The 15,348-nt window shown below is 47.1% G+C and overlaps 1 protein-coding gene across 2 annotated transcripts in view; it reads right to left on the bottom strand.

Moving 5' to 3' along the window:
• LOC119456087 (zinc finger protein 771) overlaps positions 1 to 15,348 on the bottom strand; it is a 104,050-nt gene that overhangs the window by 49,178 nt on the left and 39,524 nt on the right. For both annotated transcript variants that reach the window (XM_037717689.2, XM_037717688.2), the window contains exons 2-5: positions 13,470 to 13,773; positions 6,600 to 6,751; positions 5,245 to 5,377; positions 2,547 to 2,716 (exon numbers count right to left, since the gene is read on the bottom strand). In XM_037717689.2, the coding sequence (XP_037573617.1) occupies positions 2,547 to 2,716; positions 5,245 to 5,377; positions 6,600 to 6,751; positions 13,470 to 13,773 (759 nt within the window). The remainder of the gene's footprint in view (positions 1 to 2,546; positions 2,717 to 5,244; positions 5,378 to 6,599; positions 6,752 to 13,469; positions 13,774 to 15,348) is intronic.

The raw sequence follows: 15,348 nt of genomic DNA, 5'->3' as shown, positions 1-15,348 counted from the left end.
TCCTGCAGCCTCGTCCATGCGCGCGGCGCCGCCGCCGCGCCGAAGGAGATAGATAAGAAACTACTAATTGTATGTCAGGGATCAAGAGAAAACTGCGTTCGCGCGCCTCCGCCCCCTTCTTTTTCGCGGTCGCCCGACGTGTCCGCGCGCGAGCGTTTCGGCCCAGCGGGAAAGCGCACGTTTTCAATCGCTCCGCCTCCCCTCGCGCCGAGTCCCTTCCTGGAAACGCGCGCGCCAGAGCCCCGTCGCTCGCTGCTGTAGCCCCTCTTCTCACGCGCTCGTACTTTATCAGGCGACCGACCACTCCACCTTGGAATGTCGTCGTGCGAACCACTTTCTATCTGGCTGCCGCGCATACGCACGCTAAAGAAGCGGCTCGCGCGCGCGCGAGCGGCCCACCATCGGCATGTAATATCGATCACGCGTCCGTCCCGGCCGGGCCCGGTACGCACGAAGCCATCGGGGCCTGGCCGGCCAGCCAGGCAGGCAGCACCGGAGCGCTGCGCTTCGATCACGATTTTGATGATGACGTCGGCGCGATGTGGCTGTCTTCTCCCAAGCCGCGACTAACCCCCTCCCCCCCCCCCCCCTCACTCCTTCCTCGGCTTGTTCGTTTTTTCTATCTGTCCATTCGCGGCATCTCTTGCAACCAGGCATTGTGGCGCCTCGAATGGGAGGGAATGGGAGGGCGGACGGTCGGAGCGACGTCTTGTCTGCCACCGGGGACCATCGCGGACCTTAGGGCGGCCTGTGCCGAAGGCGGTTTGCCAATTTGGGCTATATAGCGCTGATGGGACGGCCCCGACTGCTATAAAAGGACTGCCGCTTGCCCGACGAAGATGAGGGATTAAAAGGGGATGGCACCGGAGCTTCGCAGAGGGTTCCAGAGGGGGCGAGGAGAGGATTGTTCTTATAATACAACAGCGGCAGGTAGCCAAGCAATTAGGGTCCGTCTTTAGTACGCTAAGCTCGACTCGGCGAATGATTGTGAACGAGAACGCATTTCAGTGCGGAAAGTGGTGATGCACGATTGATTCACATTCTTAAAGACGGGAAAGAACGCGACGTGAAATAGCACTCAACGTGTCTTTTATCGGGCGACCGTCGTTGAATAGTGCTACTCTGCTCGGTAGCTCTCACCCGGACCCGTAGGCAGCCTCGGTCTACATTTGGTCTATGAGCAGTGAGTCCTGCATCGTATAGTCGAAGCACTAGTTTAATACAGTCAGTAAATGATTTGTTAATGAGAAGTTCTCTGGAGACATCCCAACCACGCACATATGGTGCTCATAAAAACGAAATGTGGGCAATCCATCGCGTTCATGACGCATTAAATTATGACGCATTAAATTAGTTGTCACGCTTTGAGGTGTACTTTGTTCAATAGTCTTTGAAATGGTATGACATGCAAGTCTTCGACCCAAGAATCGCGTTTCGATTACGGCCTCCTTTATGACGAAGGCGCTCAGTGTGAGCCGTAAGGAGGCGTAGCCGGCTGAATCTTGTCCTTGCCAAACGATGACGATCTCTCCTATGTAAGTAAGCAAGGTGCGTTTACTTGTACGTACAGACGCACATTTTTTTTTCTAGTATGTGCGGCGCTTCACTCACAAATACCGAAAGAGAAAGATAGCGAAAGAGGCTGCAAATCGTGTTCCTTAAGCGAACGCCTCGAGCACACAAAAAGTTCACTTCTTGGCCATCGATGCCAGGAAGCGAAGCACCACCTGTTGGGTATCATTTATTCGCCGCTTTTCTCACGCTCTTTGCATGGACGGGAGGCCGGGCTACGACGGTGTGCGTCATGTTTTTCTTTAAAGAGCGCGGCAGGAGCTGCCAGATGGTGCTCGGGTGCGCCCGGTACATTATTTCCACGCTCTTGTTCTTAGTCTGGGCGCATAGCCTGACGGGAAACACACCCGATTTGACACCGAAGAGATGAAAAATTAGGATGCACAATATACTAGCCTTGTGAAAGGTATTGCGAGCAAGCTTGTTTTTCGTTACGCGTCAGTTCTTGTATATAATTACATTATTCATTAATAGTGCCATAGCTACGGCTCACATCGCCATTGTCAATATAGCTTGTATTCCATTCGACTACGCTTTGGATCTCAGTGTCCATTCGGAAGTGAAATGAACCAGGACGTAGCAAGGCTTTCGAACCTCTCCATTTGAGTGCCCACTTTATCGTTCCTATGGTGGTCTTACTATTATTTTTTTTATATGTTAGAAGTTACTGGTGTCGCTCTCACAGACTCACGAGGGAAAAGCGCAGTACCCACAGTGAATTATAACGGGACAGCCTTCACTGTGCCTAAAACACGTTTCGTGTGTCCATTTATTCGCCTGGTTCATTTCCAGCCCCGCCTCGTTTCTTTGAGTTGACATGTAAGGAGAGGGGAGTTTCTTGTTAACTGTCTACGCTTCACTCGACGCAACGTCCCTTTAGAATATGCAAATATATGTCTAGTACGTAGAATTATAGCACCGCGATTGCGAGAACGCGCAAGCGCGTTCGTATATACATATACGTTGGCACCCACCTTGGAATGCGTCATGCGGTGATAGTAGAGATTGGAGGACGCCGTAAACCGCTTTCCGCACACGTGACACTGGTGCGGCTTCTCTCCCGAGTGAATGCGCCGGTGAGTGTTGAGGGAGCTGGACGTGCTGAAACCCTTGCCACAGACGTCGCACACGTGCGGCTTTTCCCCTGAGTGGCGGAATAAATAGAAAAAGAAACAAGCACTCAAATATATTTTTGCATTTCCTTCGAATGTGGATAGTTCTAGAAAGAAGTAGAAGAAGAAGGAGAAGTACAAAACGAAACGAAACATTTTTTGGGGCGATCCCCGTTTGCGATCACCAGATCAACACATCACCGTTCTATGCACGACCTGTGATCACGAAGGGGATAGAGATGGTCACTTGGAATGTAAGAGGCTACGCAATTATAGGAGATTCAATTTTCTAACCCGCTCGGAATACAATGAACCACACCATGATCGAAGACAATTTGCGCGAATCAATCAGAACTGCGAACAAGTACAGCACATCCGTATACCGATGGCAAGCGCATGCATTTTAAGTTTCATTCGAATGACCTGAACGAGAAGAAAGGAAACCGAGGGCCCGATTTTTATTAGTCATATCATGAGAAGCCAACAAACAATTAGGCCAAGGGCAGCATAGGGGGAAATTACATTACGTAGTATAATTGAAATAACGAAATGATAAATTATTGGCAGTGAAAACGGATGAAAAAAAAAACAATTGGCCGCAGGTGGGGCACGAACCCACGTCATCGCATGACGCGTGCGCGGCTCTTAAGAGCATCGCACGTGTAATGCGTTTCTAGCATATTCACTGGACTCTCTTTCATCGGCTACAGAACGACACTTGTGGCTATAGCACTATTTTCAATGTTTGTAGTGTACGAAACGACGAGGTGTACGAACGTTGATTAAGAGAGTTGTTTGTCGCTTTTATAAAATGGGCTGATGATGAATGTACTGTTATCCTCGGAATATAATTGCAGTCACCTGCGTCTTACAAGTGTCAAATATACAACGGCGTACTAAAGGAAGGAGGGTCTACTTATTATGCGCATTTGGGCCAGAGGCAAGCACAGTTAATCTTCACCTGTGCATTCTTTTCTTTAACAAATACCCAGTAGAAGAACAAATAAATAAATTCTGCCCTCGAGCGACTCAAATTAAACAATTAGGTTACAGCTGAGAAAAAGTGGGTGTATATCTATACTGGTACACGAGATTAAAGCCGGAGTGGCTTCCCTAAGCTCCCCTGAGTGATAGCATCTGTCGTAAGGTTTTCAGTGGTTAGTTTCCATCTTCTGACGCTTTTCTACTTGTTGCCATAGAGCAGTACCTATATGCAAGCTGACATGCAAATTCTGTGTAGCAAAAAAAAAAAAAAAGAACATGCGCCAGCGCCTTGAATCCTCCACCCGAGTGCCTCTATCTCGGCGGACAAGTCAAAAAGCTTTTAATGGAATCTTCCCGCACGACGCGATAATACTTTGTGTACCGCGAGGACGGCCGGTTCTTTTGCATTGAACTTCCTGTCTTGGCATAGATTACTATAATGAAGCCTTCGTCCAGCGTCCTGGATTAGCATATTGTAATTATCACGTTTCACACGTGGCACAGGTTCTGTGCCCGTACCCTGGTTACATAGGTTGGTTCTCGCTGTACCAGTATATGCTCTCTGGGAACCGCTGAAGTTGCACGTATCCGCATTATGTCTTAACGGAACTGACTGCGAACTCAGATTGATGACAAAACAGCGAAAGAATGCGAAACACATTGCAAAGCGTAAAAAAAAAATAGCCCGGGAAGGTTGTCTTGAAGAACGCATTTAAGCAAAAAAAGTATAATAATATATCGTGTTTTTCTTTTCTTTTTTCGTTGTTCTCGTCTTGAAAGCTTTAGACTCGATGCTTCGTTATATTTGATGATAGGTAGGTGCATTATTTTTTATGCAAGCAGTCAGTTCATAAGTACAAGTATCATGAGTCTTTACATGCAATATTTGTAAGACAGTAATAAATACTGAAATCAGAAATGACAGGGTTACCCGGTTGAGGTCCTCGTCTAGACGACTCCTTCTCCCACTTATGATTAATTTCCTCAGAGGTTTTTGCATCATTCTCTTTTCGACACTGTTCTTAAAAGTGATTGGGTTCCCGCACTGCACTAAACGTTTAGTGAAGCTTCCTTTCAGATGTCTTGCTACGAAACTGTCGTCGCAAAGTTGCCCTTCATATTTTTTTCTTTTTACTAAACAATTGCATTTCTTGATGTTCTGTTGACAAAGAAGTGTTGCGGAAAAAACCGGCCACAAAAATATCCAGCATTCGAAGCGCCATAAAATAACTAAATTCAACTAATAAAACTACCAATCTCAATGCACTCTCGCCGTTTCATATAGGTGCCGACTCTAAAAATGTACCCCGAAATTGAGAAATTGTTTGCGCGTTCCCCAGTGCTTGCACAGCCAGCTGAGATTCAAATTTTCCTTTGAGCACACGTGTCGACATAGCCGCCTGTGAAGAATCGCGAGAGTAGGAGTCAACCGACGTATAAGTACCACCCGAGGCACCATTAATTCAGCTTAAGCTCAGCGCTAAGGCGTGCCTAAATATATCTCTTCTCGGCGCGTAAGCGTCGGCAGTGGGAAATACGGATCGCCAACTCAAAAACAGCAGTGCGTCTTACGTACCTGTGTGTGTCCTCATGTGCCTGCGTAAGAGCGATGGTCGATCGAAGGCCTTCCCACAGACTTCGCAGGGAAGCAGAGTTCGTTCGCGACCTTTCTTCACCATCAAATGCCTCGGTGTTTCCATCGGCACCGTCTGCGAGAGGTTCGAGGCACAACTGTAAGCGATCTGAGGAGAAGTTTAGTAATCTCATTAAACGTAGGCAGAGATATATGTACTAATATAGCCTAACATGTGCGCGGCAGAGACCTTGCGCTGATCGTATATACAGGGTGTATATACACGCGAAGTGCCTCGAGAGGCCAGTCGCGCGGCAATTCTGCGTGTATTCGCGGGCTCCTTTCACACTAGGAAAAACACATTTATGTAGCACGTATTGAGCAACAGAAAGCTGTATCGGGAGTTTTTCATGTTGCTCTACAATTTTCTCATTGACAGTGATAATTAGCACAGTACTTATCGAGTTAGATATTAATAACAATTAGCTAATTAAATCTCAGTAACGAAAAAATTACTGGCGGCTACTCCACTGTACTGGAAACAATACGCACTTGGTTTGCTTCGCGTAATGCCGCGCCTATGTTTTTTAAATCGTGCTGCGTGATAGCTGGGACACCCTGTATACAATGCCGCTTCACACTGATCCAGATGATGACAGTCAAACATATAACTGTGCCCTGCGTTCTTATTCTACTTAAAAAGAAGATTTTGCGCTTACTGGTGCTTCGTTAGCACTCATATTTCGCCACAGGACTGTGCCTTTTGATGATTTGCTTGATGCGCCCTGACATTTCGTTATACAGACAAGCAGCGAAAGCAGTTCACGTCTCTGCAGGAGCTCTCTCGTGCGATGACGAAGGGTGCTTACGACTTGGGTTATACGTTTCAGTTTTGGACGAAACAGGCAAGCTAAGGTGTCAAGTGTTCCATTTAGCGAAGCAGGCTTGGTGCGAAATTTGAGTAACAACAAAGCAGCGCTAGAATAAACCCCTCTTTTTTCAGGGTACAGAAGAAAGTTTCATAATTTTGTTCAGGAGAACGGACGGTAGGAGGCACACTTATACCTTCTGTTCATGGCTTGGAATTTTTAATGACGGATACATAAAATATTTGAAGCTTCGTGAAACATGAATAACTTAAAGACGCGTTAAATAGCACTAATATAAAGCCGGTTGTCTCAGATTACAATTTTACAACGCATGATTATAGGCTCGCACTTTGCGGCCTTGAGCTGGCTCATTTCTCTATTTTCGAAATTTTCGAGATTTTGACAACGGAGGCTGCTTGGACCAGAATTGGCCCGAGGATCCTCCGTTGTTCAAAATTTCAAAATGCGTATAGCCAAGAAGTGTCGTACCTCTTCCGTTGTTGTTCCCTCGCTCGACACCGACCGCCTTTCTTCAGGTTCCGATGGCGGTGTCATGAGAACTCGAGGTAGTTGAGGAGTGACGGGCGATGAGGGCGACACTGGCGGCGCTAGTAAGGACTGAGACAGGTCCAGAGGCGTATCTGAGAAAGAGAAGATGGCAAAAAGGAGGTGAATTGTAGTTATGCACAAAAAGACTGCATAGTGAATCTCAGTCTAATTTTTTTTTCACGTTAAAACATAGAGACCTTGGAGAAGAAAGCCGTTAAGAAAGCGAGAATCCATTCTGGGCTTTGGTTGTCCCACCCAGACCAGCTACGACCCCTGGCGGCAGCAATTTGATCGCAGTTACATGTTCCCCTGTTTGAGCCATGTAACATGCCAGGACCGAAATACGCAGCGCAAGGACATCGGTGGCTGACCGGTTCGAGAAGTAAATCGTTTCAAGCATATACTTGGTCAAATGGATGGTTTTGGTACCTCACAAATGACCACCGTTACAATCCTTCATTAGCGGATTGTTGCCCTCCGTATCGAGGAATTAGCTCCAGCTCAGCATCGCTTTGCAGCACAACACCTCAAGCGCAGTTTTAAACACATACTTTTGATAAGACGCTGTCAATGGCCACCACCAGAACGACCCCTGCAATCCCCTAGGTGTCCGGTACGGTTGCCCGGTCCGCTACGCATTTTTTGACCAGCCTCTGTCGCTCCCTTTGTCGGCGGCAGACGACTATTACGGTCGTATAACGAAATTTCTTTCACTGCTGACGAACGCCGACAATCTTTGTCAAAGCATTGCAGACCTTGACAGCTTTGTCCGCACCGTGAGCGAACCGGAATGCGAGCGGTATTTCGCCTTGAGCCGGACAGGTCATCAATCCTATCGCTTCCTCGCGGCGACCGCCTCCCTGAAATTATGCCAATTTTTGCGGCACTTCATATCTCGGCGACAATAACGGTCGAGCACACAAAAAGCGCCCGTCGGGTTCATTTCACTTTTTCTTTTTCTCGCCCACCACCTTCTATACACGAGCTGCCACTTACCTATACGTGCTGAGCTTCACAATGACGGTAAAGCGACTGCGCCTCAGACAAGAGAATCCTTTTTTTATATTCGCTCTTTTAAACATGCGACTAAGTTAACTTGGACGCCCGTTAAATAATTCGCTGCTTTGTTCGGATTCTCAGTGCGAACCAGTGCCGCGGCTAGTCCGCAGAGCCTTACAGGAACGGAACCAACTCTCGCTTCATCCGGAGAACTAGATACGATCTGCGAACCTTGACTGGCTTTGAAAAGAAAGGCCCAGGAAGCAGTGAGCTTGCAGACCTCGCTGTAGATTTTTTTTATTTTTTTTTATTTTGCGTAACGCCATGCTTTCGAAAGATCCGCCGCGACGTGCCCCGTTGACGGTTGCAAGGACTCGATGCATTCCAGGCGTTGACACGTCTGCCGGTGTAATCAACATGTCAGCTCGCCTTTCGGTATCGCCTGCCTCCAGAACCATGATGACCGGGTTATAATTAACGGTATCGAGAGCACCGAATGCACCGGCGCTCGCCTTTTATCCTTCCATTTGGGAGGAAAAACGGACAAAGCGAAGAGGGTTGAGGCCACCCTATGGGCCAAGCGCTGTCGTCGAAAATGAGGGCTTGTTCCTTGACTGGTTTCATTTTGTGCGGCGGGCGGCTGCTTAAGGCGATACTTCTTTGCTGACTGTTTGGAAGCTTCTTTTATTATTACTTCTCTCTTTGATGACGTGGCCCGGTGGAAAACGGTAGGTGTCTCATTACTAATGCCCTCGTTTTAAGTGGACCAAGAAGCCTTCATGTGAAGTTAACGGCGTCCGGCACCTATTCGCATGAATGATTGGGCTCCCGTTCGCCAGCCGGTTTGCTTCAGCGCGCACACGCCCTAATGACTTCTGTTTACACTGAACGGTCGGAGGGGTTAAGGATTTCGTGTACTCCGTCACGGGCTTGTTATATTTACTGAACGCGTTAGATGCCGCTCGAAGTTCGCAGCTAATGGTGTCGTTTAACACACACACACAAAAAAAGAAGTACAAATCTCGTAGGTCTGAATAACTTCGAAGAAAATATAATTTAGTGTGTCAGTCGCAAACTATGAGGGCGACTGGAACTGTTCACATATTTTGCTTCGCGCCCCTGTATTTTATATTCGCATTATTACTTCCTAAATAGCATAACAGGGGTTATATTTCTAGCCAGCAGCCTCCACTCGGAGCACTTCAGCTCAGAAGTGCTCCAATATGAGAAGAGGCCATCGCGAATAGTTGATATACAAAGCTTGTTCCCTGGGTGCTATTAACATTCTTGCGACCAGCAGTTCTATAAGCTGCCTGAGAATGCTGGCATCTTTCCACCTTTCGTAGTTGTGAACCATTTGTCAAACGACCCTGATATTCAATCATTTCATGCAGGCTCGTCAATGTGAGGCTTCTGTTACGAAAAAATAGTAAGGCTTGCTTCTCTGTTAGGAATTAATACGAATCAGAATGGCACCCGGCTGCGAATACATTAACCGAAGTCCGTGTATTGTGTATAATCGTTTATTGCCGCGCTGACAGGAACTATCCTTTAGACGATAGCATAAAAAAAAAGAATTTTTGTTTTCTGACTGCACAAGCCTGACTCATACAGCATTCAAAAGACGCCTGAGGCGTTGTTAGAGCAAGACGCCGGAACTTCTCCTCGAAATGAAACCGACCAAGAACGCCTCCGTAAGCTTCTCCAAAAAGAATGGGAATAACAAAGAACGACTGTCGACGTATCATTTGACTCTCAGTTGGCGAATATCTGTGGGATGACAGACTTCCTTTCACTTTTGACAGGCCGTCGCAATGATTTAACATCACCTCCCGAGTCGAGCGTGCGATCCACTGAGGATTTGTCACTCCAATGATGAGTAAGCTACATGCAGCCTACATCAGTCCTTCCGATCGCCGCTTCATTGTGGAATTCTGTTTCACTACGTAATTTGGGGCGTGTTATTAAGAACTGTCATACTCCTTGTTAAGGCTCTATGAGTACCGCATAAATAGACCTTTTTTTTCCTTGTTGATTTAGACCACATAGCCAACATGCAGGTTTCTTGATCACTGTCTGGCCATCAAAACTTATTACAGATAAATCTGGTCATTTGTGCAAGCGTAGGCACGAGGGCGTGCTGTGTGGTAAATTCTTAGGCTTTCAATTTCACAGAGAGAGACACAACCCTCTTGTGGTCATAAATTAGTCTCCACCACACCCGGTACAGTATTTGCAATCAGTGGGCTTTGACCACACGAGACCACCGAATTATAATCCTTGGCTTCATCGGCGCTCTGATCGGCACCTACTAGACATGCCGACCTACGTTGCTGAAACAAGCATGCATTTGAACATAGAAATTCCATTTGGCATAAATACACCTCCGAACCTCCAAAATTTTAGCACTGCTGTTATGTGAAATGTTTACCGTCAATGTAGGTTGCACTGTTAACAGATGGTAACGGAGACAAGCTATCACAGCCTGAAGTGCATTTCGGGCGCCCTGGACAAAGATAGCATGTACAGAGGTCAACACACTTGTCTAGAACTAACTCCTGAGGGCCAAAGCAGCCACCAAAACTTAAGCCGACCACCATGTCGAGAGAAATCAATGTAAACTAATTGTAGTCACGCAACCTCACATACAGCCGATTTTGTGCCACGTGTCATCTTCAGATTCTCCAGTGCAGTCAAGAGAACGTGGTTCGCGCGTTCTAGAGAAGTGTGTTGACCTCTGTACACACTGTTCGCCAACACCATATTAGCTTAGAAGTCACGGGACCGAACAGTACGAAGATTGCCACGTTAATGCGTTACGCCTTTTGGAGTAACGAGAACTCGAAGTAAAATTGGAGTAACAATTAGTAAGAACTGTTCGTTCTCGTACAGCTTCTAGAACTTTCCTTTCAATACTGCCAAACTCGTATTGAGTACACGACTGAACGAAGTACTGTATGTGTATAGTAACCTTCAGCGTTAGAAGATCGTCGAAAAAGAAAGCCACTTCTTCCCATGCTGACTTGGGATCGGGATCAAAGCGTAAAAAAATAAAATAAAAATAAAACAAAAGTAAAATAATTGCACTCGTTCCGTGAAGTGGGCTGTTCGCTCTGACCACGTGTCCACGCTCAGGGATGTGCCTTCCATCATTCTAACTTTCTCGCATCACGGGCCCTCTTCAGCTGAAAACTTAGCCGAAGGAAGCCGACCAGCGGGGGGTAGCAGTTAAACTAGCGTTCTAATTGTTTCAGCAAGAAAGGACGCCCACAATTACGTCCATATCTTATGTCTTGACTTAACACTGCAAAACGAGAAGACAATTTGTCCCTCGTTTCCGCGGTTATCATCTTTTCTCACAGTATACCTTTAGCATGCCGCGAAAGAGAAACAAAGGAAAACGAGTTTGGCCGCGGCAGTGCTTAATTTTTCAGCCTCTCCCCTGAAAGCAGGCGTAAAGGCGGGCCAGAATCGCGGGCTAAGAAAAGACCTGCGCACGTGTGTCTGCGGTGTGTTGACTGTTAATACAATGAACTGGCAAAATAATTACGAACGGTCATCATTCAAAGCGGACCACTGACGGTCTCGACAGCTCCGGTCGGTCCTCGGCGCTCTCGGGGCGCGCAACACACGCAAGCCAAAGATCGCTCAGGACTTCCGCGATGGCTATTGCAGGATGCCGTATCGACAAGCGGCTCTGCTGCGGAAGCCGATTGGGTGAACCACTTTTGAAAGCTGTTCTTCACTTGGGCCGACTGATAGAAAGGCGGCTTCGGGCGGGAGAGGGGGCAACTATATAAGCAAGAGAAAGATCAATCACTCTAGCGCGAGCGCGCGCCTATGAGGTCAAAAGAAGGACCGACCGCAGCACTATATAGCCCTAACAATGGGAGCACTGCGCGGCGTCGCCAGACACCGCCGGCCCTTCGGGCGCTTTCTCTTTTTGGCTGCCCGCGTCTCGGGTGCCAAGAGCCTTTTGGCTCCGTGGAAACGTGGTGGGTGGAGTCGTCGAGCGCTGACGAGACGAGTGTGTGACGTCTTGCACTTCCGTTATGCTCGTTGAACCCCCCCCTCTGTCTCTCTCGTTCTCTTCCTCCCATCTCATCCCTTCGTCCCTGTCCCTACCTCGCTACCATGTGAGTCGGAGACGCTTGCCCGCTAGAAGAGAGAGGATATGATAGACCATCAGACTGTATTTAGCCGCAACCTGTAATACGGAGCTATATACACTCTTTGTTGCAGTATTTGTTATGCAATAAAATTACTTCCCGCGTAGTTTGAAGAAATAATACGTGCTGGATCACGCCTTCATGACGCTTTGCCTTCCAGTTTGCGTTCAAATGAGTGTATTGCAGATTGTCGCATTGCAAGCAATTTTTTTTTCTAGCAGCACACGGCAAACGTGGGTCGCAATTTGGAGCCGTATTAGTACCCGTACACTGCTAGCAGACTTCTCTAACAGAAACTGTTCTGCACAGTGTAGGCGATCGATATTCTTGTCTGTCTGCTCACTGTCCTTTATGAAGACTCAGTGGCGAGTGCTCGGATGATTCCGCCTGTTGTCAGTTCAAAGCAGCGAATGCGTAGGTCCTGAGAATACACGTGCGGAGTTTATTCGGCCAACTTCAATTTTAGCTCCTTCATTAAACGTGAGCTCATCTTGAGGAGCAATTGCAGCCATATGTGTATACACCCATTAAGGCGCTCATTTATTGCCTTAGAGCAGACAGCTTCCTTGAGGTGCTTATTTTCAACGTAAACAAAAGTGCCTATATCATGATTCTCTCTGGAAAACGTCCCTAGACGATGGTCTCTGAGCCCCAGAATGTTAACATTGTGGTTGTACAGGAAATATCCACTACCGTGCCTATATTCAAGTGATGTTACCAGTTGCAAGTGTGCAAGAAGACACTCCTGAAGAAATACTGCAATATATAACTGAGGCGCCTCTACGGAGCAACAACAATCTGTCATTGCGGGGCAACATGTGACTTCAGAGGAGGGCGCTGTTTCGTTTTCAAGTGTAACTTCAATGCAATATTTAATTGCTATGGAACAAGAGTATATACCCGTACATTTTTCCAAAAGCGGCTATCCGCCTGCTCACACAGTAAACGCCTGATTGTGTCCCTTTACTTTCTCCTTTTCTTTTTTTCTTCTACCACCCCCTTCCCACTGTTGGGCCACAAACCAGGTGCAACCTTGTTAATCTTCTTGCCTTCCTTTTTCTTAATCTATCTCTCGAATGAATGTTTACAGCCGGTCCTCGTAGCTACAACTAGAGGAGCACTGCAAGGTTTCTTTACTTAACAGTCTGCAACAATCCAGACAACATGTGTTTCGAACGCTAGCTATACGATTATTAATGCGTTACCTACTATAAGCGAGCTGGGCTTATGCATTCGTTTTGTATGGCTGCTACCCGCCGAATACAATCTGGCTGGGTCCACAGTAAACAGACTAAGCATTGCCGCGCATGTTACTTTTATTTCATTTTATTTCATCCCCTTGTACATATTATCTCATTGCCTGCGCCCCGTATTCCATCACAAGGTAAAACCGGGAGTTTTGCATACTGGCTCACCTCCCTGTCTTACTGCATCTTTTTTTTTCTCTCTCGCTTTATTCTTTCCGTTCATAGATAGTATATGGCATAACATTAAAATACGTGTACGAACATCTTCAAAAACCTATTTTAAACCAACATCTAGTATTTATATTATTCGGAAAGGCTTTATTCGAAAGTAATGCCGGAGATGAACAGTTAAAATGGCTTATATGTGTAGCTGGAAAGGCGTGACGTTCGCTCACCTTCGAGGATCATGCCCATGGCGCTTCGGTACTGTGCCAACGAGAGGTCCCTTGCCACGACCAGCGTCAGGGGTGTCCGCTCGACGTCCTCGTCCGGGTCCTCGTAGAAGACCACTAGCTCCGTGTTGGAAGCCACAGTGCGGATAGTTTCGTACACGGGCTCGCCCTTCACCAGCGAACCGAGCAGGTTCACCTCGGCGCTGAACTGCGGCGAGTGGCGCACGAAACGCACCCAGTTGCAGTGGCGAATCTGCCGCGACTTTTCCAGGTGTATCTCGTCGTAGCAGCCGAAGCGATGCCGGATCTGGGCGTGAGACAACAAAGGATGCGAAGGCCCACATTAGCCGAGTTATACACCTTCTCCGTTCTGCCGCAGTTACGGAAAGCACGAGCTGACGGTAATTGTTTGAATTGTTGGATTTAGAAATACATAAATCGGGTGCTCAATGCAGAGGGGTAAATCGGAAGACACTAATCTGATCAGGTGAAGGGGTAAGGAGAGAAAGAAAGACGAAAATGAACATCACACGCATGGTGAGAGAAAAGCTCACATACACATATATAAAAAAAAGAACACCAGGACTACGTGAGAAACACCGTATAGTGAAGGGCTTCGTATTACGCTGGATGTCCTCGGGATCCCTACCATGCACTTAAACTTAAGTATACGAGTGTTTTTGCCTCGCGCTACCATCGAGATGCGGCCGCCACAGTCTGGAATGCTTCCAACCCCTCCACCTGATCTCCCTAGCTAAATCTATCTATCCCGTTGCTGCAGAACAACGTCATAGCCACTGAGCCATCACTGGAGGGTACATATTATTATCGCGGGCGCATGTTTTGCACTATATGCATACAATCGGTTTGAGGAGTGCGCGTCGGAAATGTGCCGTTAAATTTCGCGTCGTTTCAGGGCACCACAATCTAAAACAATCATAACCGCTGCAACGCACTGTACATAACTAGAATGGCATAAAAGCTGTTGTTTCGCACTGCGTGTATACAACAGGCCAAAACGAAACACGATCATGAAGGCAGCGGAAACTCGGTTTACAATGAGATTTTTTTTTGGATGAGACACGAATACGTACACGCGGTTCGGTCCGAAGCTCTATAGGCACGGTTGCATGTACCACAGCGCGAGCTGTGCCAATTTTCCGTTATGGAAATCGCGTGGACCATTCAACTAAGCCTGCAAGTCTTTGATCTTTTTTAACGACTCCATATTTTCGCGGCCTTAAAGAAACAAAAGTGCAGTTCTAATCTTAATGCAGCCGTAGACTGCACTGTCCGTTAATTACCCCCTTCGTAAAACGCACTGATAACACTTGTATATGCTTGATCGTTGCCTCTGATAGGGCACAGTACAGCGTGGGAAGCTCAGTCATTTGTGAGAACGAGGTTGCTATACAGGTTTGCGATGCGCAATAGCTTGTATGCTAAGCTCTCCGGCAATTAGCGCTATGAAGCCGCTGGGTTACGATGACGCCTCGAAGCACTGAGTTCTCGCACACTCAGAACAAAATATATTAAGATAGGAACATACTAACAGCTTTCCTATGTCCTCCGAACGTTAATGATGCGATGGAGAGAGAAATGAGCCAGAGTATTCAGCGTTGTATGGCTTTTTGCGATGAGTGATATGTGCTATTATACATAACCCCAATGTCACGTGTGCTGTGCCAGTGGTCATTGAGCTCTATGATATCAGTAACCTTATCGAGACCCGTCTGAGCTGAATTATGGTTCCGGCTCCTTTGAAATGTGAGAACTTATCTTTCCCAGCGCATGTAACTGGTGCATTCAACAGCCGTCTCATTACGATGGCACAAGAGTACCCCAATCAACAGCAGTAACGTTAAATAACCATTGTTGGTGT

Source organism: Dermacentor silvarum, chromosome 6 (assembly GCF_013339745.2).
Source record: "Dermacentor silvarum isolate Dsil-2018 chromosome 6, BIME_Dsil_1.4, whole genome shotgun sequence".
Taxonomy (NCBI): Eukaryota; Metazoa; Arthropoda; class Arachnida; order Ixodida; family Ixodidae; genus Dermacentor; species Dermacentor silvarum.
Note: the sequence above shows the minus strand (reverse complement) of the source record. Positions and strands in the feature narration are given on the sequence as shown.